The 25,230-nt window shown below is 37.4% G+C and overlaps 1 protein-coding gene across 15 annotated transcripts in view; it reads left to right on the forward strand.

Annotated features, from left to right (window-relative positions):
- ALMS1 (ALMS1 centrosome and basal body associated protein) overlaps positions 1–25,230 on the forward strand; it is a 230,530-nt gene that overhangs the window by 45,991 nt on the left and 159,309 nt on the right. For all 15 annotated transcript variants that reach the window (XM_042932717.1, XM_042932716.1, XM_042932701.1 and 12 more), the window contains 2 exons: positions 15,700–21,411; positions 22,876–23,009. In XM_042932717.1, the coding sequence (XP_042788651.1) occupies positions 15,700–21,411; positions 22,876–23,009 (5,846 nt within the window). The remainder of the gene's footprint in view (positions 1–15,699; positions 21,412–22,875; positions 23,010–25,230) is intronic.

A 25,230-nucleotide genomic window follows, 5' to 3' on the forward strand; every position in this document is an offset into this window, starting at 1 on the left:
TTAGTTATGTTTAATTATTTTCTGGTTAATATGGGATTTGGTTATTAGGGAAAATCTGTGGACCTTGAAGTCTTCAAAAAATGAATGGGAGGGACTGGGAGTTGCAAGAAGAAAGTGATAGATGAAGGATGGTAGAGAAGTTGTGTGTAGCCTAAGCCTCAAAAAGAAGGTTTTCTTTTCTTTCTTTTTTTTTTTTATTTGAGAAATATGGAAAATAATGGTAAATCATTGTGACAAGTAGTTAAATGCCACTTCCATCTCTCCTTGTTTCCAGAGTCATGGTGTATGGAAGAGGGCTGAAATGGCAGTAGTATTAACAAGGGGAAAATAAAGTTTCTTTTTTTTTTTTTCAAGACAGAAAGTTGAAAAATTTGAGAAAGATTGTTTCAAAGAGTACAGAAGAGTACAGAAGAAAAATTGGGAGGGAGGAATAAATAGTGAGAGGAACCAAGATAAGAAAATAGAGCAGTAATAGAATGTGGGGACAGGAGACTGGCAATGTTGGCCTTTGTTTGGACCAGGGATTTTAGTGATGAGCATAGTTGAAATGACTGGCCTCAAATATCCTCTAATTTTATCAGCAATAATTGTGATGTCAGAACTATCTGAGAGTCCCAGATCATTTCTGTCCTGGTCTCAAACATGAGGACCACTATAGGATTTGAGAAGGGAATCATTTCTAAAAATGTCTTTTTGGGTTCTCTTTTACAGATTATAGCATGGTTTGGTAAAGCATTCTCAGGTTACAGTCTATACCACCTCATTTTTGCCTTTATATCCTTTGAAATTGGCCTTAAGTTCTGTTAAGGACATTCTGTTCTGGGGTTGTGTTTTTTTCTCCCCACTTTACATTTCAGTTTGGGAAGTTTCTATTGACCTACTGTTAAAATTCACTGATTCGTTCCTTGGCATGTCCAGCCTACTGATGAGCCCATCAAAGGCATCCTTCATTTCTGTTACACTGTTTTTGATTTCTATCATTTCTTTTTTTAAAAATTTTTAAATAATTTTTTATGTTTACTTTTGACAGAGAGAGGGAGACAGAGAATCTGAAGCAAGGTCTACCCTGTGAGAGCAAAGCTTGATGCGGGGCTTGAACCCACAAACTGTGAGATCATGACCCTGAGCTGAAGTCAGATCCTCAACCTGCCGAGGCACTCAGGCATCCCTGTCATGTCTTTTTGATTCTTTATTAGGGTTTCCATCTCTCTGCTTATATCACTCATCTCTTCTTGAATTTTGTCCACTTTTTCTATTAGAGCTTTCAGCATATTAGTTATAGTTATTTAAAATTCCTGGTCTCATAATTCCAAAATCTCTGCCATATCTGAGTCAGATTCTGTTGCTTGCTTAGTCTCTTCAGACTGTTTTTTGTCTTATAACATGCCTTATAATTTTTTGTTAAACACTGTGCTTGAGGTATTAGGGAAAAGAACTAAGGTAAATAGGCCTTAGATGTGAGGCTTTAGTTTACTGACTAAAAGTTAGGCAGTATTAATGTTTGCTGTAACTGTTGTCAGCCAGTAAAATTTCCTCTGGTGTCTTTGTTTTTTGTCTCCTCTGTTGTCTTTTGGTTTCCTTTGACACTCCTTAAATAGAGTCTGAGCCTTGCTTCCATTCTATCATTTGTAATTTCTTGTTATTATAGAGGAGCCTTATTGATCTAGTGGTAAGGCGTGGAGGGGAGAGGTTTCATTATAATAATCCTCTGATTAGGTGTCAGTCTTTTAGTGAGCCTATATCCCTAGGCTATTACTTTTACAAGTGCTATTCTTAGCGTTTTTCCTCTCCTTAGGTGAAACAGGAAGGCTTGGGGGTGGGGTGGGGCTAGAGTTGGGTGTTTCCCTTCTTCCAGGTTGGTTTAACTCAGGTAAAACCTAGGCAGTCAGGCTCGATAATGTAGTTTCCCCTGAGATCACTCTATTATGGAAAACAGAAGGCTCCAGGCTTTTTCTAAAATGGTTACTTTACCATTCCCTGTGCCAAGAGTATGAGGGTATTTTTGTCCCATCTTCATCTTGGGAACCTTGTGGGGCCCCTGGAAGTAAAGCTCATGAAAATATAGAGTCCTCCCTCGGCTTTGGAGTTTTGTTTTTTTGGTTTTGTTTGTTTGTTTGTTTTTTGTTTTTAATTGTTTACTCTTTTTTTTGAGAGAGAGAGTGGGGGGAAAGGGGCAGAGAGAGGGGGAGACTGAGGCCGAAGTGGGCTCTGCACTGACTGCAGAGAGCCTGATGTGGTGCTTAAACTCACGAACCATGAGATCATGATCTGAGCTGAAGTTGGACCTTAACCTAACCACCCAGACACCCGCCCCAAGGAGTTTTTCTCTCTAAAGTGAGTTCATGCTTAGCCTCTAGCAGTTGGTTAATTACAGTTTAATTTTTCCTGCCCATTTTTGGTTCCAGTGCCTTCTGCTCCCTTAATATTAATCCCTCTCTGATTCTTTTTATTTGTCTCTTTGGTTTTCAGAACAGTTGTTTATCCTGTGAACTCAGTTCTCTGATGGATTTAAGAGTTTTGATTTTCAGTTTATTCAGCTCTTTTCTGGTGCAGATGTGAGTGACTTCTAAGCTCTTTATGTGTTGGACAAGAAAATTCTCTTTTTTAAAAACTATTAAAATATATAATAAGAGCAACTAAGCTAGAGCTTTGGAAGGAGAAATGATATATTTAGAATGGAAATTGAAACCATCTGTCATTAGCTTTTTTTAAAAACAGCTTTTTTGAGATGTAATTCATATGCAATACATTTCACCCATTTAAGGTATCCAGTTCACTATGTTGTGCAAACATCACTACAGTCTAATTTTATTTTTATTTATTTTTTAAAGTTTTTATTTAAATTCCAGTTTGTTAACATACAGTGTATTGTTAGTTTCAGGTGCACAATATAGTGATTCAACACTGCATGTATCATCCTGTGCTCATCACAAGTGCCCTGCTTGATCCCTTTCGTCTCCCTACCTCATCTCTGGTAACCATCCTCACTACACTCTAATTTTAAAATATTTTTATACCCTAGGTACCCTGTACCTGTTTGTACTTAGTCCCCATTCCACACCTCCCTCAGCCTTAGGCAATCTAGGCAACCACTAATCTACTGTGCCCATAAATTTGTCTATTCTGGACATTTTCATATAAATTAAATCATACAGCATGTGATCTTTTGTGAGAAACTTCTTTTGAGTATGTTTTCAAGATTTATCCATTTTATAGTATGTATCGATACTCCTTTTTTATTATCAAGTAATTAATTACACAATTATATAGATAATGTCACATTTTGTTCACCCATTTATCAGTCGATGGGCATTTGGGTCTTTTTCCATTTTTGGCTGTTGTGAACAATACAGCTGTGAACATTCATGTACATGTTTTTGTGTATATGTATATCTTCCTTTCTCTTTGATATATATCTAGGAGTGGAATTACGGGTTTTATAGTAACAGTGTTTTAATATTTCAAAGAACTGCTGAACTGTTTTCCGAAATGTGCAACATATTACTTTGCCATTAGCATTATGAGGGTTCCAATTTCTCCACATCTTCAACAACACTTGTTACTTTCTGTCTTTTTGATTATAGCCATTCTGGTGGATATGAAGTGGTATCTTATTGTGATTTTGATTTACCTTTTCCTAGTTGTTAATGATATTGAGCATTTTTTTCTTGTGTTTATAACCCATTTGTATATCTTTGGAGAAGTGTCTATTCAGATACTTACTTCTTAACTGGGTTATTTATTGTTTTTTAATATGAAGTTGTAAGAGTTCTTTATGTATTCTGGGTACAAGTCCTTTATCAGATATGTTATTTGCAAAAATTTCCTCCGACTCTGTGGGATGTCTGTTCACTTACTTGATGGTATTAATCACAGCATATAGTTTTGAATTTTGATGAAGTCCACTTTATTGGTTTTTTTTTTTTTCCTTTTAAAAAATTAATACTTTTAGTAGTGGTAAAATACACATAATATAAAATTTGCCATCTTAACCACTTTTAAGAATATAGTGCAATGGTGTTAAATATTCACATTGTATAAATATTACTGTCATCCATCCACAAAACTTGTAAAACTGAAACTGTTAGTATTAAACAGCAGTTCCCCATTTCCCCCACTGTTAGTCAACTATCATTCTACTTTTTGTTTCTCAATTTGACTACTCTAGATACCTCATATAAGTGGACTCATACAGTATTTGTCTTTTTGTGACTGGCTTATTTTACTTAGAATAATGTTTTGAAAGTTCATCCATATTGTAGTAGAGTCAGATTGTGTTGAATGTGTAGATCTGGTTTGGGAGTATTGCCATCATAATAATATTAAAGTTTTTGATCTGTGAACATAGGTGGTCTTTCCTTTATTTGGGACTATGCCATCTTATATTAAATACTTTGACCTATAAATATGGGACATCTTTCTGGGATTTAGGTTTTCTTCATTTCTTTCAACAATATTTGTAGTTTTCAGGGTACAAGTCTTGTACTTCTTTGTTAAATTAACTCTGTATTTTAATCTTTTTGTTGTTATTGAAAAATTGTTTTCTTAATTTCACTTTGGGAATATTCCTTGCTAGTGTTGAATTTTCTATGTTAATTTTATAGCTTCAGTCGTGCTGAACTATTTGTTTATTATCTTTAATTTTTTTGTGTGTGGATTTCTTTATATACATGACCATGTCATCTGCAAATGTAGTCTTCTTTCTTTCCATGTGTGCCTTTTATATATTTCATTTCCCAATTGCTCTGAACCTTCAGTACAATGTTGCATTGAAGTGGCAAGAACAGACATCCTTGTCTTGTCCTGGTCTTTGTGGAGAGGTATGAAGTCTTTTATCATTAAGTATGATGTTAGCTGTGGGATTTCTGTAGATGCTCTTTATCAGGTTGAGGAAGTTCCCTTTTATTTGAAGTTTTTAGAGCGTATTTACCATGTTAAAGGTGTTAGATTTTGTCAAATGTTTTTTCTGCCTCTTTTATGATGATCATATGGTTTTTGCCCTATATTCTAATAATAAGGTGCATCGGTAATTAATTTTCATATGTTGAACCAACCTTGCGTTCTTGGTTATATGTGCCATTTGGTTATGGCATACAATCCTTTTTACATATTTTTGGATTTGTTTTGTTAGTAATTTTTTTTGAGGAGTTTTGTGTTTATATTCATAGAGGTATTGGCATATAGATTTTTTTTGTGATTTTTGTTGTTAATTGGGTTTTGATACAAGGGTAATACTGTCACAAGTTGAGATGAGAAGCAATGTCTCTTCTAGTTTTTGGAAGAGTTTGTAAAGGGTTGGTATTAGTTTTTATTAGATGAAACTCAACTGTAAAGCTGCCTGGCCTAATTACTCCTTTTTATTTTGTTAAATTGGTAGTAATATCCCTTCTTTCATTCCTGATTTTGATAATTTGAGTTTTCTTTTTCTTTCTCTTTTTTTGGTGAGTCTAGCTAAATTTTGTCAATTATGTTCATCTTTTCAAGGAAATAAACTTTTGTTCCTCTACTTTTTCTGACCTGTTTTTCTCTATTTTTAAATCTCTGCTTCAGGGACGCCTGGGTGGCTCAGTTGGTTAAGTGACCGACTTCAGCTCAGGTCATGATCACACAGCTCATGGGTTTGAGCCTGCGTTGGTCCCTGTGCTGACAGCTCAGAGTCGGGAGCCTGCTTCGGATGCCATGCCTCCCTCTCTCTGCCTTTCTCTCTCTCTCTCTCTCTCTCTCTCTCTCAAAAATAAATGAAAAAAAAATTAAATCTCTGTTTCATTTATTTCCTTTTTGCCTTTATTTTTTCCTTCCTTTCACACTTCAGTTTTAGTTTGGGCTCTTTACTGTTTCTTAAGATAAAAGAATAGGTTATTGATTTGAGATCTTTCTTTTTTTTAATTTTATTTTTTATTTTTTAAAATTTATATCCAAATTAGTTAGCATATAGTGCAACAATGATTTCAGGAGTAGATTCCTTGATGCCCCTTACCCATTTATCCCATCCCCCCTCCCACAACCCATCCAGTAACCCTCAGTTTGTTCTCCATATTTATGAGTCTCTTCTGTTTTGTCCTCCTCCCTGTTTTTATGTTATTTTTGTTTCCCTTCCCTTATGTTCATCTGGTTTGTCTCTTAAAGTCCTCAGTGAGTAAAGTCATATGATATTTGTCTTTCTCTAATTTCGCTCAGCATAATACCCTCTAGTTCCATCCACGTAGCTGCAAATGGCAAGATTTCATTCTTTTTGATTGCCGAGTAATACTCCATTGTATATGTGTGTGTGTGTGTGTGTGTGTGTGTGTGTGTGTGTGTGTGTGTATACACACCACATTTTCTTTATTCATTCATCCATCGATGGACATTTGGGCTCTTTCCATACTTTGGCTATTGTTGATAGTGCTGCTATAAACATGGGGGTCCATGTGTCCCTTCAAAACAGCACACCTGTATTTCGTGGATAAATGCCTAGTAGTGCAATTGCTGGGTCGTAGGGTAGTTCTATTTTTAGTTTTTTGAGGAACCTCCATACTATTTTCCAGAGTGGCTGCACCGGCTTGCATTCCCACCAGCAGTGCAAAAGAGATCCTCTTTCTCCACATCCTCGCCAACATCTGTTGTTGCCTGAGTTGTTAATGTTAGCCATTCTGGCAGGTGTGAGGTGGTATCTCATTGTGGTTTTGATTTGTATTTCCCTGATGATGAGTGATGTTAAGCATTTTTTCATGTGTCAGTTGAAGACATCTGGATGTCTTCTTTGGAGAAGTGTCTATTCATGTCTTTTGCTCATTTCTTCAGTGGATTATTTGTTTTTTGGGTGTTGAGTTTGATAAGTTCTTCGGATACTAACCCTTTATCGGATATGTCATTTGCAAGTATCTTTTCCCATTCTGTTGGTTGCCTTTTAGTTTTGCTGATTGTTTCCTTCACTGTGCAGAAGCTTTTTATTTTGATGAGGTCCCAGTAGTTCATTTTTGCTTTTGTTCCCCTTGCCTCTGGAGATATATTGAGTAAGAAGTTGGATGCAGCCAAGATCAAAGAGGTTTTTGCCTGCTTTCTCCTCGAGGGTTTTGATGGCTTCCTGTCTGACATTGAGGTCTTTCATCCATTTTGAGTTTATTTTTGTGTATGATGTAAGAAAGTGGTCCAGGTTCTGCGGTGCTTGGGTGGCTCAGTTGGTTAAGCGGCCGACTTCAGCTCATGTCATGATCTTGCGGTCCATGAGTTCGAGCCCCGCGTCGGGCTCTGTGCTGACAGCTCAGAGCCTGGAGCCTGTTTCGGATTCTGTGTCTCCCTCTCTCTGACCCTCCCCCGTTCATGCTCTGTCTCTCTCTGTCTCAAAAATAAATAAACGTTAGAAAAAAAAAAAGAAAGTGGTCCAGGTTCATTTTTCTGCAGTTTTCCCAGCACCACTTGCTGAAGAGACTGTCTTTATTCCATTGGATATTCTTTCCTGCTTTGTCAAAGATTAGTTGGCCATATGTTTGTGGGTCCATTTCTGGGTTCTCTATTCTGTTCCATTGATCTGAGTGTCTGTTCTTGTGCCAATACCATACTGTCTTGATGATTACAGCTTTGTAGGATGGCTTGAAGTCCAGGATTGTGATGCCACCTGCTTTGGTTTTCTTTCTCAAGATTGCTTTGGCTATTCGGGGTCTTTTCTGGTTCCATACAAATTTTAGGATTATTTGTTCTAGCGCTGTGAAGAATGCTGGTGTTACTTTGATAGGGATTGCATTGAATATATAGATTGCTTTGGGTGGTATCGACATTTTAACAATATTCTTCCTATCCAGGAGCATGGATTGAGATCTTTCTTTTTGATATAGGTGTTCACACTGATAAATTTCTAAGCACAACTTTAGCAATCTACTCATAGTTTTGGTTTGTTGTGTTTTTGTTTTAATTCATCTAAAATATGTTTAATTTCTATTGCAATTTGTTTTTATTGACCCCTTGGTTATTTGGGAATATCTCATTTCATTTCCATGTATTTGTAAATTTCCTTTTGTTATTAATGTCTCATTTGATTCTATTTATGTTGGAGAACACATGTTTTACATGATTTCAGTTCATTTAAATTTTATTGAGGCTTGTTTTTATGTTTTAGTGTATAGGTTATGCTGTAGAATGTATGGTTACTCTTTTTTTTTTTTTTTTTTTTTTTTTAATATATGAAATTTACTGTCAAATTGGTTTCCATACAACACCCAGTGCTCATCCCAAAGGTGCCCTCCTCAATACCCATCACCCACCCTGCCCTCCCTCCCACCCCCCATCAACCCTCAGTTTGTTCTCAGTTTTTAACAGTCTCTTATGCTTTGGCTCTCTCCCACTCTAACCTCTTTTTTTTTTTCCTTCCCCTCCCCCATTGGTTTCTGTTACGTTTCTCATGATCCACATAAGAGTGAAACCATATGGTATCTGTCTTTCTCTGTATGGCTTATTTCACTTAGCATCACACTCTCCAGTTCCATCCATGTTGCTACAAAAGGCCATATTTCATTTTTTCTCATTGCCACGTAGTATTTCATTGTGTATATAAACCACAATTTCTTTATCCATTCATCAGTTGATGGACATTTAGGCTCTTTCCATAATTTGGCTATTGTTGAGAGTGCTGCTATAAACATTGGGGTACAAGTGCCCCTATGCATCAGTACTCCTGTATCCCTTGGATAAATTCCTAGCAGTGCTATTGCTGGGTCATAGGGTAGGTCTATTTTTAATTTTCTGAGGAACCTCCACACTGCTTTCCAGAGCGGCTGCACCAATTTGCATTCCCACCAACAGTGCAAGAGGGTTCCTGTTTCTCCACATCCTCTCCAGCATCTATAGTCTCCTGATTTCTTCATTTTGGCCACTCTGACTGGCGTGAAGTGGTATCTGAGTGTGGTTTTGATTTGTATTTCCCTGATAAGGAGCGACGTTGAACATCTTTTCATGTGCTTGTTGGCCATCCGGATGTCTTCTTTAGAGAAGTGTCTTAGAATGTATGGTTACTCTTGAGAAGGATGTGCATTCTTCTATTGTTAGGTGGTATGTTCTATACATGTCTCTTAGTTCCAGGAGTTTATAGTGTGCAAGTCTTCTGTATCCTTGTTGATCTTCTGCCTAGTTGTTTTCTCCATTTTCAAAAGTAGGATATTGAAGTCTCTATTATTGTTTGTCTGTTTTATCATTTTTTCTGTCATATTTGCTTTATATATTTGAGACTATGATATTAAGTGCATTTATGTTTATAATTGTTATACATTCCTTATGAATTGACCTTTTGTTGTTATAAATGGTCTTTCTTTAATTTTTGTAACATTTTTTGTTTTAAGGTCTATTTTGTCTTAGGTCAGTATAGGCATTTCAGTTCTTACACTTGCTTGTACAGTAGATGTTTTTCATCTCTTCAGTACATTTGGATTTTTGGGTCTAAAGTCTATCTCTTGTAAACAGCTTGTAGTTGGATCGTGTGTGTGTGTGTGTGTGTGTGTGTGTGTGTGTGTGTGTGTGTGTGTGTTTAAATCTAGATCTGACAATCTTTGCCTTTTGATGTGATTGTTTAATCAATTTACATTCAGTGTCATGGATTAAGATTGGATGTGCATTTGTTGGGTTTACTTTTTGTTTTCCATGTTTCATGTCTTTTTGTTGTTCTTTTCCACCTTTACTGCTTTTTATTACATTTAGTGAATATTTTCTAGTGTGACATGTGAATTTCTTTAATGATTTTCTAGCTAATTTTTAAATTTATGTTGTAGTGGTTGCTCTAGGGCTTATAAAATTTATCTTAGAATATATACCTGATTTCTACTAACTTAATTGTAGTGTGATACAGAGACATTACTCTCGTATAGCTCTATTCCCTCTTTTCCCTCTGCTATAATTGCTATACATATTACACCTATATGTGTTACAAACACAAGAATACATTGTTATATTGTTATACCTGTTTACATAATTTTATGTACTTTTAACAAGCTTAGAGAAGGGGAGCAAGTATTTATAGAGCTTATTAATTAATTTTCTAATTTACCATTTTTTATTCTCTTTATTTGTTCCTGTGGATTTGTTATCATCCAAACAAAGGAAAGTGTCCTTTCCTTACTCCTCTCCAGCTTTGCTCCCACCTGCCTCCTTTTGATGTTGTCAGATATGTTACATTTCAATATATTACAGCCCCAATGCTAGAGTTATATGCATACTGCTTTGTGTAAAATTGCTTTTAAAATCGGCTAAGAGAAGGGAAAAGAAATACGCAAATATGTTTTCTTTTTGAAATGACCTATATAATTATCTGTAGTAGCATTGTTTTTGTTTTGTAAATTTAATTTACTGTCTGGTGTCAATTGGTTTCAGCCTGAAGAATTCCTTTAGTATTTCTCGTATGATGGTTTCTATCGACAGATTCTCTCAGTTTTTGTGTAACTGAAATTTTTTAATAAATTTAAATCCAAGTTAGTTAACTTATAGTGTAGTATTTGTTTTAGGAATAGAATTTAGTGGTTCATCATTTAAATACAACAACCCAATGCTCATCCCAGCAAGTACCCTCCTTAATGCCCATCACCCATTTAGCCCATCTCCCCACCCAACACCCCACCAGCAACCCTTTGTTTTCTGTATTTAAGAGTCTCTTCTGGTTTGTCTCCCTTTCTGTTTTTATCTTATTTTATTTTTCCTTCCCTTCCCCTATGTTCATCTGTTTTGTTTCTTAAATTCCACGTATGAGTGGAATATATTTGTCTTTCTCTGACTGACTTATTTAGCTTCGCATAATACACTCCAGTTCCATCCATGTTGTTGCAGATGGTTGGATTTCATTCTTTGTGATCGCTGCGTAATATTCCATTGTGTGTATATACCACATCTTTTTTATCCATTCATCAGTTAATGGACATTTGGGCTCTTACTGTACTTTGGCTATTGCCAATAGTGCTGCTATAAACACTGGGGTGCATGTGCCCCTTTGAATCAGCATTTTTGTATCCTTTGGATAAATCTAGTAGTGTAATTTCTGGTTTGTATGGTGGTTCTATTTTAATTTTTTGAGAAACCTCCATACTGTTTTCCAGAGTGGTTGCACCAGTTTGCATTACCACCAGCAGTGCAAAAGAGTTCCTCTTTCTCTGCATCCTCGTGAACATCTGTTGTTGCCTGAGTTGTTACTTTTAGCCATTTTGAGGTGTGAGGTGGTTTCTCATTGTGTTTTGATTTGTATTTGCCTGATGATGGGTGATGTTGAGCATTTTTTCATGTGTCTATTAGCCATCTGGATGTTTTCTTTGGAAAAGTGTGTGTTCATGCCTTTTGCCCAGTTCTTCACTGGATTATTTGCTTTTTTGGGTGTTGAGTTTGATAAGTTCTTTATAAGTTTTGTGCAGTGTTTTATTTCATCCTTTTAAAAGGTAGTTTCCTGGGTTTAGAATCCTTGGTTGACAGTCTTTTTGTTTTTAGTACTCTGAATATGCCTTCAGTGTTCCGGCCTTTGTTGTTTCTGATGAGAAGTCAACTCTTAATTTTATTAGCATTCCCCTGTATGTGATTTGTTTTCTCTTGCTACTTTCAAGATATTCAGTCTTTCAGCATTTTGATTATGTATTGGTGTGGATCTCTGTGTTTATTGTACATTGAGTTGATTGAGCTTCTCAGATGTGTAGATCTTTTCGCTTCTTTCATCAATGTCTTGTAGTTTGTAATGCATAGATCTTCACCTCCCTGGTTAAATTTATTTCTAAGTAAATTTTTTTTAATGTAATTATAAATGGAATTGCGTTCTTAATTTCTCTAATAGTTCTTTGTTAATGTATAAAAACATAACCAATTTTGTATGTTAATTTTGTAACCTACAACTTTACTGAATATATTAGTTTTAACAGTTTATTGATGAAGTCTTTAGGAGTTTCCATTTGTAATAGCATGCCATCTACAAATAGAGACAGTTTTACTTCTTCCTTTCCTATTTGGATGCCTGTTTTTCTCTTCCGTTTTATTGCCTAATTGCTCTGGCTAGGGTTTCCAATACTATGTTGAATAAAAGTGGTGAGAGTGGGAACCCTTATCTTGTCTTGATCTTAGAGGAAAAGCTTTCAGCTTTTCACTGTTGAGTATGCTGTTAGCTGTGGGCTTATTGTATGTGGCCTTTATAATGTTGAGGTATATTCTGTCTACACCTTCCTTATTGAGAATTTTTATCATGAATGGGTGTTGAATTTTGTCAGTTGCTTTTTATATCTATTAAGCTGGTTACATGATTTTTATCCTTCATTTTGTTAATATTGGTGTAGCATGTTGATTGATTTGCAGATGTTGAGCCATCCTTGCATTCCTGGAATAAATTCTACTTGATCTTGCCTATGATTCTTTTAATGTATTATTGAATTTCGTCAGCTAATATTTTGTTGAGGATTTTTGCATCTATGTTCATTAGGGATATTGGCTTGTAATTTTACTTTTTTGTAATTTCCTTATCTGGTTTTGGCATCAGAGTAATGCTGGCTTTCTAGCAGATGTTTGGAAAGGTTCCCTTTTATTTTTTGGAAGAGTTAGAGAAAGATTGGTATTGATTGTTTGAATGTTCAGTAGAATTCACCAGTGAAGCCATCTGGTTCTGGCCCTTTTTTTGGTGTGACACTTTTGCAGTCTAATGCTCTACACCTGAGCTATACCCCCAGTTTGGACACTTTTGATTACTGATTCAATCTCTTACTAGTAATTAGTCTGTTCAGATTTCCTCCTTTGTCATGATTCAGTCTTGGTAGGTTATATGTTTCTTCTTGGTTGTCAGATTTGTTGGTGTAAAAGTGTAGAAAGTCATTTATGATTTTTTGCATTTCTGTGATATAAGTTGTAATGTTTCATTTTTCATTTTTTATTTTATTTATTTGTGTCCTCTCTGGTTTGTGGAGTGATGGTGGTGTCAGTTTGTTTGTCAATTTGTTAATCTTTTAAAATAACCAGATCTTAGTTTCATTGATTTTTGGGCTTTGTTCTTTTTCTGGTTCCTTAAGATGTAAAGTTAAGTTGTTTATTTGATGAGGTTTTCTTGTTTCTTGTGTAGGCATTTATCACTATAACTATTTACTATTAACCTAAATTTTTTTTTTAAGTGTTTTATTTATTCTTGAGAGATAGAGAGCATGAGCGGGGGAGAAGCAGAGCAAGAGAGGGACTGAGAATCTGAAGCAGGCTCTAAGCTGTCAGCACAGAGCCCCAGGTGGGGCTCAAACTCACAAGCCATGAGATCATGACCTGAGCTGAAGTTGGATGCTCAACCAACTGAGCCACCCAGGCGCCCCTTAACTTCCGTCTTAGAATGCTGTAACTGCATCCCATAAGTTTTGGTGTATTGTATTTCCATTTTCATTTGTTTCAATGTTTTTGGTTTCCATTTTGATTTCTTCTGTGAGCCATTGGTTGTTCACTTCATTAATCTGTGTGCTTTGTTAATTTCTGAGTCTTTTTTCACAAAACTTTCCGTAATTCATATTCCTTTTCAAGTTACTATACATATTACATCTTCCCTTCTCTTTTAGTTTTCTTGAAGAGTTAATACTTGATACTGTACTTCCGTACCTTATAATTTACTTCTCAATCCATTTAATTTTCTATTTAGCTTCTTTTTTGAAGCTTACCATTGGGTTTAGAATAGCAGTCAGCTTAGTGAAAAGAATTCAGAATTTGGAGTTAGAATTAAAAGGTTAAAGTGTCTGTTTTTGTTACTTACTCACTGTAGAACTCTGAAGAAGTTATTTACCTACCACTCAAAATGTCTGAGGACTGAAAATACTGGACATCACTGGGGAGCTTGTTACAAATGTAAAATTTCAGATCCCACCCTATACCTATTGATCAGATTCTGCAAGTTTACAAGATCTCCATATTGAGAAGCAGTCTTATATCTTCATCTTTGAAACTTAATTTCTTTATATGTAAAGTACAGATGGTCCCCCACTTAGGATGCTTTGACTTAGGATTTTTCATCTTTATGATATGCATTCAGTAGAAAACATACTCCAAATAATGAATTTTGATCTTTTCTTAGGCTAGCCATATGTGATATGATATTCTTTTGTAATGTTGGGCAGTAGCAGTGAGCCACAGCTCCCAGTCAGCTATGTGATATAAGGGTAAAAAACTGATAATGCTTACAACCATTTTGGACCCATAAAACCATTCAGTTTTTCACTTTTAGTACAGTATTCAGTAAATTACACACCTATTGTAAAATAGGTTTTGTGTTAGGTAATTTTGCCCAATTTTATGCCAATGTAAATGTTCTGAGCATGTTTAACTTAGGCTAGGCTAAGCTGTGATGTTTGGTAGATTAGATTATTGTATGTATTTTTGACTTGTTTTCAATTTCTGATGGGCTTATTGGGATGTAATCCCATTGTAAGGTGAAGAAGATCTGTGTAGATAATACTTGTTGTATATATCAACCATCTTGCCATCATCCAACATACCATATGTTTTACCATTTATTGTTTGTTTCCTACTGTTAGAATGTAAGTTTTGTGAAGCAGAATTAGAGTGTAAGCTTTGTCTATTCCTATATCTAGAACAGTGATAGGCACAAAGTAAACATTAATTTTTTTGAATGAACAAATAAATAAATGCATTTGTTGTCAAATCTTGTTATTTCTATTGCAGTCATTTACTTTCTACTGCAGTTTAGAACTAGAATTACTGTACAAATGTAGAAATTACTGTTGTTGCAGAGAGTTCTGTTAGATAGTGCCACTTACACTTTTGCATTCCCTTTCCAACCATCTTGCATCTGTATTTCTGCAGTACAGTTCTGATCCAATCTATCAACAGTTCCACATGCTATCTAGAATTAAGTTCAAAATCCTTAGTGTAATTTTTAGATACTTTATAGTTTCATATAGTTAAAAAATATTTATCTTTTTCAGGGTACATTTATTGGAAGAATCATTTAAACCCACTGCATGTATAGCATCCATCTGGGCCCTCCTAGGACTTGAGGGAAAGGGGAACCCATGAAAATAGGTTGATGATCCTTTGCTATGCCATGGAATAAAGTATTTTGTCTCTGACTGAGGAGTATCATGTCTTTTGCTGGCATATATGACTAAATAACAGGCTAACTTACTAGCTTATAACTTAGGGTGAGATTAAGGCCTAGACTGGATAGCATTTTCCTATCACATTAAAAATTCTTGAAAAATCCAAATTTTAAGATCCACATAATATCGTATAAAATGGATATGCTGCTATTTTTCTTAATGTTTATTTATTTTTGAGAGAGAGAGAGAGAGACAGAGTGTGAGTGGGGGAGGGGTGTAGAGAGAGAGGCGGGGTGGGAGACACAGAATCTGAAGCAGGCTCCAGGCTCTGAGTTGTCAGCACAGAGCCCGACATGGGGCTTGAACTCCCGAATGATGAGATCATTACCTGAGCCAAAGTCGGACACTTAACCAACTGAACTACCCAGGCAGCCCGATATGCTGCTGTTTTTAAATGGTACTCTATTGTTGAATATTTAAATCATTTCCACATTAGTCTGCTGTTGTAAATGGCTTTGTAATTAATATCTTTATAAATATATGTCTCTTCGATGAGTGTTTCTTTAGGATTTGGATTCCTTACTAGAAGTGCAAAGGTCATAGGAAGGAAAGCTTACTTTATTTCTTTTATGCATAAAAGAAGTGTTTCTTAATTAAAAAAAAAAACATAATAGTATTAACAAATCTTTTTTAGGAGATACTTCTGAAGGAGGCACAGCTGAAATTACTCAGTCCACCTTGAAACCAGGCATCACTACTACTCCTAGAGATTCAGATATTGGATCTCATTTATCCTTGTTCCCTGAGGACTTTCCTCAGTTGGCTTTAAGGTTTCCTCAAGAGACTACTATTGGTCCACATACTGATATAGTCAGCCAGCAAGCATTGGATAGTCATACAACTGAAAAGACTCTAAAAGTTTCAACTGTTCATGAACTAGCTGACCAGAAGACTGGAATATCAACAGTGCCCTCTAGTTCCTACTCACAAAGAGGGAAGCCTGGTATTTTCTGCTTACAGTACTTGCCAGATCGTCATCTAACTGAAGAGGCTCCAAAAGTTTTGGCTGTTCCGGGACCTGCTGACCAGAAGACTGGCATACCGACAGTCTTTCCAAGTTCCTACCCACTTGGAGAGAAGTACAGTAATTTCTACGCGCAGGCCTTGCCAGACAGTTATGTAACTGAAGAGGCTCTGAAAGTTTCAGCTGTTCCTGTATCTGCTGACCAGAGGACTGAGAAAATAACAGTACCTTCTACTTCCTATTTACAAAGAGAAAAGCATGTTAATTTTTCCCAGCAACAGTCGTCAGATAGTCATCTAACTGAACAGGCCTTGAAAGTTTCAGTTGTGTCTGGACCAGCTGGTGAAAACACTGGGATACCTATATTACCTTCAATTTCCTCCTCACTTGGAGAGAAGCCCAGTGTCTTTTACCAGCAGGCCTTGCCAGATAGTCATTTAATTGAACAGGCTCAGAAAGTTTCAGCTATTCCTGGACCAGTTGATCAGAAGACTAGGATACCTGCAGCATCCTCTACTTACTACTCATATGGAGAAAGGCCCCAAATTTTCTATCAACAGACATTGCCAGAAAGTCATCTACCTGAACAGGCTCTGAAATTTTCAGCTGCTCCTGGATCTAATGAACAGAAGACTCGGATACCAACGGTAACCTCTACTCCTTATTCACATAGAGAGAAGCCCAATCTTTTCTGCCAACAGGAGTTGCCAGATAGTTCTCTAACGGAACAGGCTCAGAAAGTGTCACCTGTTCCTGGACCTGCTGAGCAGAAGACTGGGATACCAACCCTAACCTCTGCTTCCTATTCACATAGAGAGAAGCCCGATCTTTTCTGCCAACAGGAGTTGCCGGATAGTTCTCTAACTGAACAGGCTCAGAAAGTGTCACCTGTTCCTGGACCTGCTGAGCAGAAGACTGGGATACCAACCCTAACCTCTACTTCGTATTCACTTAGAGAGAAGCCCAGTCTTTTCTATCAACAAGAGTTGCCAGATAATCCTCTAACTGAACAGGCCCAGAAAGTTCTAGCTATTCCTGGACCAGATGACCAGAACACTGGGATATCAATAGGGTCCTCTAGGCCCTCCTCACTTGGAGAGCAACCCAATATTTTCTCCCAGCAGGTATTACCAGATAGTCATCTAACTGAAGAGACCCTGAAAGCTTCATCTGCTCCTAGACCAGGTGACGCAAAGACTGGGGTACCAACAGTATCCTCTAGTTCTTACTCACCTAGGGAGAAGTCCGGTATTTTCTACCAACAGGTCTTACCAGGCTGTCATCTATCTGAAGAGGCTCTGAAAGTTTCAGTTGCTACTGTACCAGCTGAAATAAAGAGTGGGTTACCATCAGAAGCCTCTAATTTCTACACAGAGAGAGAGAAGACCAGTATTTTCTACCAACAGGAGTTGCCAGACAGTCATCTAACTGAACAGGCTCAGAAAGTGTCACCTGTTCCTGGACCTGCTGAGCAGAAGACTGGGATACCAACCCTAACCTCTGCTTCCTATTCACATAGAGAGAAGCCCAGTCTTTTCTATCAACAAGAGTTGCCAGATAGTTCTCTAACTGAACAGGCTCAGAAAGTGTCACCTGTTCCTGGACCTGCTGAGCAGAAGACTGGGATACCAACCCTAACCTCTACTTCGTATTCACTTAGAGAGAAGCCTAGTCTTTTCTATCAACAAGAGTTGCCAGATAATCCTCTAACTGAACAGGCCCAGAAAGTTCTAGCTATTCCTGGACCAGATGACCAGAACACTGGGATATCAATAGGGTCCTCTAGGCCCTCCTCACTTGGAGAGCAACCCAATATTTTCTCCCAGCAGGTATTACCAGATAGTCATCTAACTGAAGAGACCCTGAAAGCTTCATCTGCTCCTAGACCAGGTGACGCAAAGACTGGGGTACCAACAGTACCCTCTAATTCTTACTCACCTAGGGAGAAGTCCGGTATTTTCTACCAACAGGTCTTACCAGGCTGTCATCTATCTGAAGAGGCTCTGAAAGTTTCAGTTGCTACTGTACCAGCTGAAATAAAGAGTGGGTTACCATCAGAAGCCTCTAATTTCTACACAGAGAGAGAGAAGACCAGTATTTTCTACCAACAGGAGTTGCCAGACAGTCATCTAACTGAACAGGCTCAGAAAGTGTCACCTGTTCCTGGACCTGCTGACCAGAAGACTGAGATATCAACAGTAACCTCTGCTTCTTACTCACATATAGAAAAGCCCTTTATTTTCTACCCACAGGACTTGCCAGACAGTCATCTGTCTCAAGAATCTCTAAAAGTTACAGCTGTTTCTGAACCAGTTGACAAGAAGACTGGAATACCAGTAGTCCCCTCCACTTCCTACTCGCAGAGAGAGAAGCCCATTATTTTTTATCCACAGGCCATACCAGATATTCATCTCACTGAAGAGGCTCTGAAAGTTTCAGCCATATCTGGATCAGCTGACTGGAAGACTGGAATACCAACAGTATCCTCTATTTCCTCCTCACATACAGAAGAGCCTGTTAGTTTTTCCCTACAGGCCTTGGCAGGCAGCCTTCTACTTGAAGAAGCTCTGAAAGTTTCAGTTCTTCCTGGACCAGCTGACCAGAAGGCTGGGTTATCATCAGAACCTTCTAGTTCCTACTCACATGGAGAGAAGCCCATTATCTTCTACCCACAGGGATTGACAGATAGCCAGGTACCTCAGGAGACTTTGGAAGTTTCAGCTGTTCCTGGACCAGCTGCCCAGAAGACTGGCTTGCCATCAGAACTTTCTAGCTCCTACTCACATAGAGAGAAGTCCATTATTTTCTCCTCACAGGGTTTACCTAAGGAGGCTCTGAAAGTTTCAGCTGTTCCTGGACCAGCTGACCAGAAGACTGGGTTGCCATCAGAACCTTCTGGCTCCTACTTACATAGAGAGAAGCCCATTATCTTCTACCCACAGGACTTGACAGACAGCCAGGTGCCTCAGGAGGCTGTGAAAGTTTCAGCTGTTCCTGGACCAGCTGACCAGAAGACTGGGTTGCCATCAGAACCTTCTAGTTCCTACTCACTTGGAGGGAAGCCTATTATTTTCTACCAGCAGGCCTTATCAGATAGACATCTCACTGAAGACGCTGTTAATATTTCAGCTTCTCCTGGACCAGCAGACCAAGAGACTGGGGTATCAACAGTACCTTCTATCTCTTACTCTCATATAGAGAAGCCAAGTATTTTGTACCAACAGCCTTTGTCAGACAGTCAGCTCGCTGTAGAAGTTCCAAAAGTGTCAGCTGTTTCTGGGCCAGGTGACCAGAAGACCAGAAAACCAACAGTTACCTCCACTTTGTACTCACAGAGAGAGAAAGAGAAGCCCGTCATTTCTTATCAGCAAGAATTGCCAGATCTTACTCAAGATGCTTTAAAAGTTTTAAAGGTTCCTGGACTAGGTGGCCAGAAGACTGGAATACCAGCAGTAACTTCTACTTTTTACTCACATAGAGAGAAGCCTATCATTTCTTACCATCAGGAGTTGTCAGATCCTAATGAAGGTGCTTTAAGAGTTTTAGGCACTCCTGGGCCAGCTGACCAGAAGACTGGGATACAAATTGGGCCCTCCACTTCCTATTCACATAGAGAGAGCCCCATCTTTTCTTACCAGAAGGAGTCATCAGATATTACTGAAGAAACTTGGAAAGTTTCACCTGTTTCTGGACCAGCTAACCAGAAGACTGAGATACATATAATCCCCTCTAGTTCCTACTCATACAGAGAGAAGGACAGTATTCTTTACCAGCAGGAGCTTCCAGATGTTACTGAAAAAGTTTTAAAAGTTTTTGCTCTTCCTGGACCTGCTGACCAGAAGACTGAAATACCAACAGGACCTTCTAGCTCTTACTCACATAAAGAGAAACTCAAGATTTCACCTGTGATTTTACCAGATGTCCAGAAGACTGAGTTTCTAACAGCTCCCCCTAGTTCCTACTCAAAAAGAGAAAAACCCAAAATTTCAACTGTGAGTGGACCAGATGACCAGAAGACTCCGTTACCGACAGTTTTTCATAATTCCTGTTCTCAGAATTTTGAGATTGAGGATATTCTGAAGATTTCACCTGTCCCTGAGCCAATTGTTGTGAATTCTGGGATACCAATACCTCTTTCTAGTTCCTCTTCCCACAGAGAGAAATCTAATATTTTCTACCCACAGGAATTGCCAGACAAACATTTAGCTGAAGATGCACTGAACGTTTCAACAATTCCTGTACCAGCTGACCAGAAAAGTCTGTTACCAACAGCTCCTCCTCGTTCCTTTTCACACAGAGAGAAACCAAATATATTCTACAAACGAGATTTTCCAGATAGACATCTACCTGAAGATTCTGTGATGTTCTCACGTGGTCTTGGGCAAGCTGATCAGATTACTGGTTTATCAACAGTTACTCCTGGTACTTATTCACATAGTGAGAAGCAGAAACTTGTTTCAGACCATGTTCAAATGCTAATAGATAATTTGGATTCTCCTAACTCCAGTATTATCTCAAGCAGTATGCCTTTAAGTTCTCAGGCTGATGGTAGAGTTATAATAAGTAAGCCAGAATCTTCAGGTTTTGAAGATGTTGGCTCTGTGGAAATTCAAGATACAAGCAACAGTTCCAAAACTCTTAAAGAGATTCGGACCCTTTTAATGGAGGCAGAAAATATAGCACTGAAACGATGCAATTTTCCTGCTCCTCTTGTCCCTTTCCGAGATGTTAGTGATATTTCAGTTATACAATCTAAGAAGATGGTTTGCTTCAAAGAGCCCCTCACAGCTGCTGAATCTAATAGTGATTTGCCTCGGAGACAGCCATTTACAGAGGAAAGCCCAAGCAACAAGTGCATACAGAAAGATATTAGCACACAGACAAATCTGAAATGCCAGAGAGGCATTGAGAACTGGGAGTTTATTAGTTCAACCACACTTAGAAGTCCTCTACAAGAAGCAGAAAGCAAAGCCGGAGTGACGTTAGATGAAACCCTTCGACAGTATAGAGCAGCCCAATCCGTAATGAGATCTGAACCTGAAGGGTATAGTGGAACCATTGGCAATAAAATTGTTATCCCTATGATGACTATCATTAAAAGTGATTCAAGTAGTGATGCCAGTTCCTGCTCATGGGACAGTAATTCCTTGGAGTCAGTTTCTGATGTTCTTCTAAATTTCTTTCCATGTGCTTCACCCAAGACAAGTTTGACAGATAGCAGAGAAGAAGAAAGTGTGTCAGAGAGTGATGATTGTGGTGGTAGCAATGTAGATTCACTGGCTGCACATGTCAAAAACCTTCTCAAGTGTGAATCCTCATTGAATCATGCTAAACAAATACTCAGAAATGCAGAGGAAGAGGAATGTCGAGTACGAGCACGAGGTAGGAACTGATTGTTTGTCATCAAGTCAGGTCAGACTTACAAACATTATAGTTTAAGAATTTGTTTAAAGTTAAGTGTTTGGAATCTGAATTTATTTTCTTATAGAACTGTTAAATGATTACATTTTCCACCACTATTCAGAATAAGTCCATTTAACCAATAATGTAACTCGGTCACAGTATTAATAGTACTAGTCTGATTTTAGGGTCTTAGGTAGGTTCTGAAGCCTGAAGGAGAGTAAGGAGATAGCTTGGGTTTCCAGATTCCTAAAGTACTTATGTTTCCTTAATCCTCCTATTATAGGATTCTCTTTTGAAGGCAGAAAAAACAAAGAAAAGTTTGCTCTGTTCTAAGTCACACTGTATCATAAAACTAAATATACTTCTTCATTTTTCTAATACAGTTCTTAGAGCATATTTTAGATATTAGAAAAAACTGAAGTACTTCACACTAAAACTTAGGTTAGAGGTTTAAAAGAGGATGTTCTAATCCCATTAATCTCTAATAATAGAATGCTATTAAAAAAGAAATCTTTGGGGTGCCTGGGTGGCTCAGTCAGTTGAGCGTCCGACTTCGGCTCAGGTCACGATCTCACGGTCCGTGAGTTCCAGCCCCGCGTCAGGCTCTGGGCTGATGGCTCGGAGCCTGGAGCCTACTTCCGATTCTGTGTCTCCCTCTCTCTCTGCCCCTCCCCCGTTCATGCTCTGTCTCTCTCTGTCTCAAAAATAAATAAATGTTTAAAAAAAAAAAAAGAAATCTTTAAGACAAAATGGGGAATTAAAAAAATTTTTTTAAATATTCATTAAAAATTTTTTTAATGTTTTTATTTATTTTTGAGACAGAGACACAGAGCATGAGAGGAGGAAGGGCAGAGAAAGAGGGAGACACAGAATCCTTAGCCAGCTCTAGGCTCTGAGCTGTCAGCACAGAGCCTGACGCGGGCTCAAACCTACGAACTGTGAGATCATTACCTCAGCCAAAGTTGGATGCTTAACTGACTGAGCCACCCAGGTGCCCCTGGGGAATATATTTTAGCAAGCAACTTATAAACACTTCAGGCCTCCTTGGGAATTTTGCCTTGAGATTAACTACTTGTGCCATTCCTTTTATCACTTATGCATATCACTTATGCAGTAACTGTAACAGGAACGTATAGGGGAGGCAAAGGGATTGTCCTTATTGGAAGGAAGATTAAGATAAAAATAATTGAAAATCATAGAAAGGTGGCATCTTTGGAGAAATACCTGTAGAATGTGGTTTTTAAAAGTCACACTTTTCAGTGAGATGATTGTTCTTAAAAACTTAGAATAGTTTGTCATATAATGGAGAACACCTACTTTTTGCCAAGTATTGTGGCAGGCATTTAGTTGGATATATTGATGGTTTTCTGTGTTCTTATAATCACTGACAAATTATGATTTTTGCATTGCATTATCTCCAGTGTGTTTATGTTTTCTTTTCAGCTTGGAATCTGAAATTTAATCTGGCTCATGAGTGTGGCTACTCCATTTCAGAATTAAATGAAGCTGACAGGAAAAAAGTAGAAGAGATCAAAGCAGAGTTGTTCAGTCATGGGAGAACAGCTGACTTGTCCAAGGTATAAAAGAAATCTAGCAATGAAGAAAGAAAATGTGATAAAAGGGTGGTGGAGTTTGTATCTCTTACTTGGGCATTGATGACACCAGCTGAGTCATTAATAGTCTTTGGCTAAAGTGTTAGGCGTCTTATTTCTTCAAAGTTCCTATTTAAGGATTAGACTCAGTAGATTTTGATTAATTGCAAATTCATCTATTGAAAAAACTTATGTCCTTAGGAAAATAAGAATAGATTTGCTTTATCATTCGTATTTTCTCTTGAGGGTAATAGCTTGAAGTGCAGATAAAGTCCGGCCATTTTCAGATGTGTATTATCTACTTAAGAACATAAAGCTATACTAGCTTATGTAAAAATGATTTTCATTTTAATAGTATGTATTTTCATCCAATTATGAATTATTTCATACATAGTAAAGAATATATATGAAATGTATATAAAGAATAAAAGAAAAATATGAATAATTCCTGTCTATGGGCTAACTAGCTTGATAAATGGAATGTTACCAAATACCATAGAAGTCCTGTATGTCCCCTCCCCAGTAACGTCTGTTACTTCCTATCCTGACATGTATTGATTTTTCTCTTGCTATTCAGTATGGTTTTGAATTCTTCAATAGATGGAGTCAACACGGTGCATGTTTTGAGAATTGCATTTTTCATATAGACTTGGGTTTTTGAGATTCTTCTTTGTAGATGTAGGTAGTTTTAGTTTATTCATTTTTAGTGCTGTAAGTATTCTAGTGTATGAATATATCATAGTGTGTCCGTTCTCTTGTGGATAGGGCATTTGGTCTACTTTTATTTGGCTTACTTCTTTTTTGGAAAAGTTTTTTAAAAGGATAAATTACATTGGATTTTAGACTTATGTATATGTTTGAGCTCATCACCACCATCCATCTCCAGAAACTCTTTTCATCCTGCAGGACTGAAACTTTGTACTTATAAAGGTTTCTCTCTATGGTAAGAATATGTTCAGTTTTGTAAGAAACCACCAAGCTGTATATAACTTTGAAAAAAAAATTTTTTTAATGTTTATTTATTTTTGAGAGAGAGAGAGAGACGCAGCGCGAGAAGGGAAGGGGCAGAGAGGGAGGGAGACACAGAATCCCAAGCAGGCTCCAGGCTCTGAGCTGTCAGCACAGAGCCCGATGCAGGCCTTGAACTCACGAACCGCAAGATTATGACCTGAGCCACCCAGGAGCCCCTAAACTGTATATAACTTTGTATGTCAACTATACTTCAGTTCACACACACACACACACACACACACACACACACACTTAAATGGGAAAGAGAAAAAAAGAAACCACCAAACTGTCCCACAAAGTGGCTGTACCATTTTGTATTCCTGCCAACAATCAACAATGAATCAGAGTTCCTGTTGCTCCACATCCTTGTTAACATTTGGTATTGTTAGTGTTCTGGATTTTGCCCATTCTCGTAGGTGTATCCTACAACTTGCTATAATCACTTGTATCTTATAACTTGCTATAATTGCTTATTAGTTCCAGGTGTTTTTTTTGTTGATTCTTTCAGATTTTCTACACAGATGATGAGGTCATTTACAGTTTTATTTCTTCCTTCCCAGTCTGTATACCTTTTATTTCCTTTACTTGTTTTATTGCATTAGCTAGAAATTCCATTTTGATGTTGAAAAAGAGTGGAGAGACGGAATATTCTTAACTTGTTTTTGGTCTTTGTGGGAAAGCTTCTAGTTTCTTACCATGAAATACGAGGTTAGCTGTAGGTTTTCTCCAATATGCTTTATCAAGTTGAGGAAGTTTCCTTCTGTTCTAGTTTACTAATAGTTTTTATCATGAATGGGTGTTGGATTTTGTCAAATTCTTTTTGTACATCTATTGATATAGTAGTCATTTTTCTTTTTTAGCCTGTTGATGTAATCATATTAATTGATTTTTGAATGATAAACCAGTCTTGCATACCTGGGATAAATTCCACTTGGTCATGGTGTATAATTCTTTTCATACTTTGTTGTATTCTATTTGTTAATATTTTATTGAGGATTTTTGCATTGATATTCATGAGAGATGAGTCTGTGTTTTGTTTTGGTTTTTTTCCCCTGTAGTGTCTTTGTCTGGTTGTGGTATTAGGGTAATGTTGGCCTCATAGAATGAATTGGGAAGTGTTTCTTTTGCTCCTGTCCTCTGAAAGAAATTATAAGGAATTGGTATAATTTTTCCTTAAATGTTTGGTAGAGTTCAC

Source organism: Panthera leo, chromosome A3 (assembly GCF_018350215.1).
Source record: "Panthera leo isolate Ple1 chromosome A3, P.leo_Ple1_pat1.1, whole genome shotgun sequence".
Classification (NCBI taxonomy): domain Eukaryota; kingdom Metazoa; phylum Chordata; class Mammalia; order Carnivora; family Felidae; genus Panthera; species Panthera leo.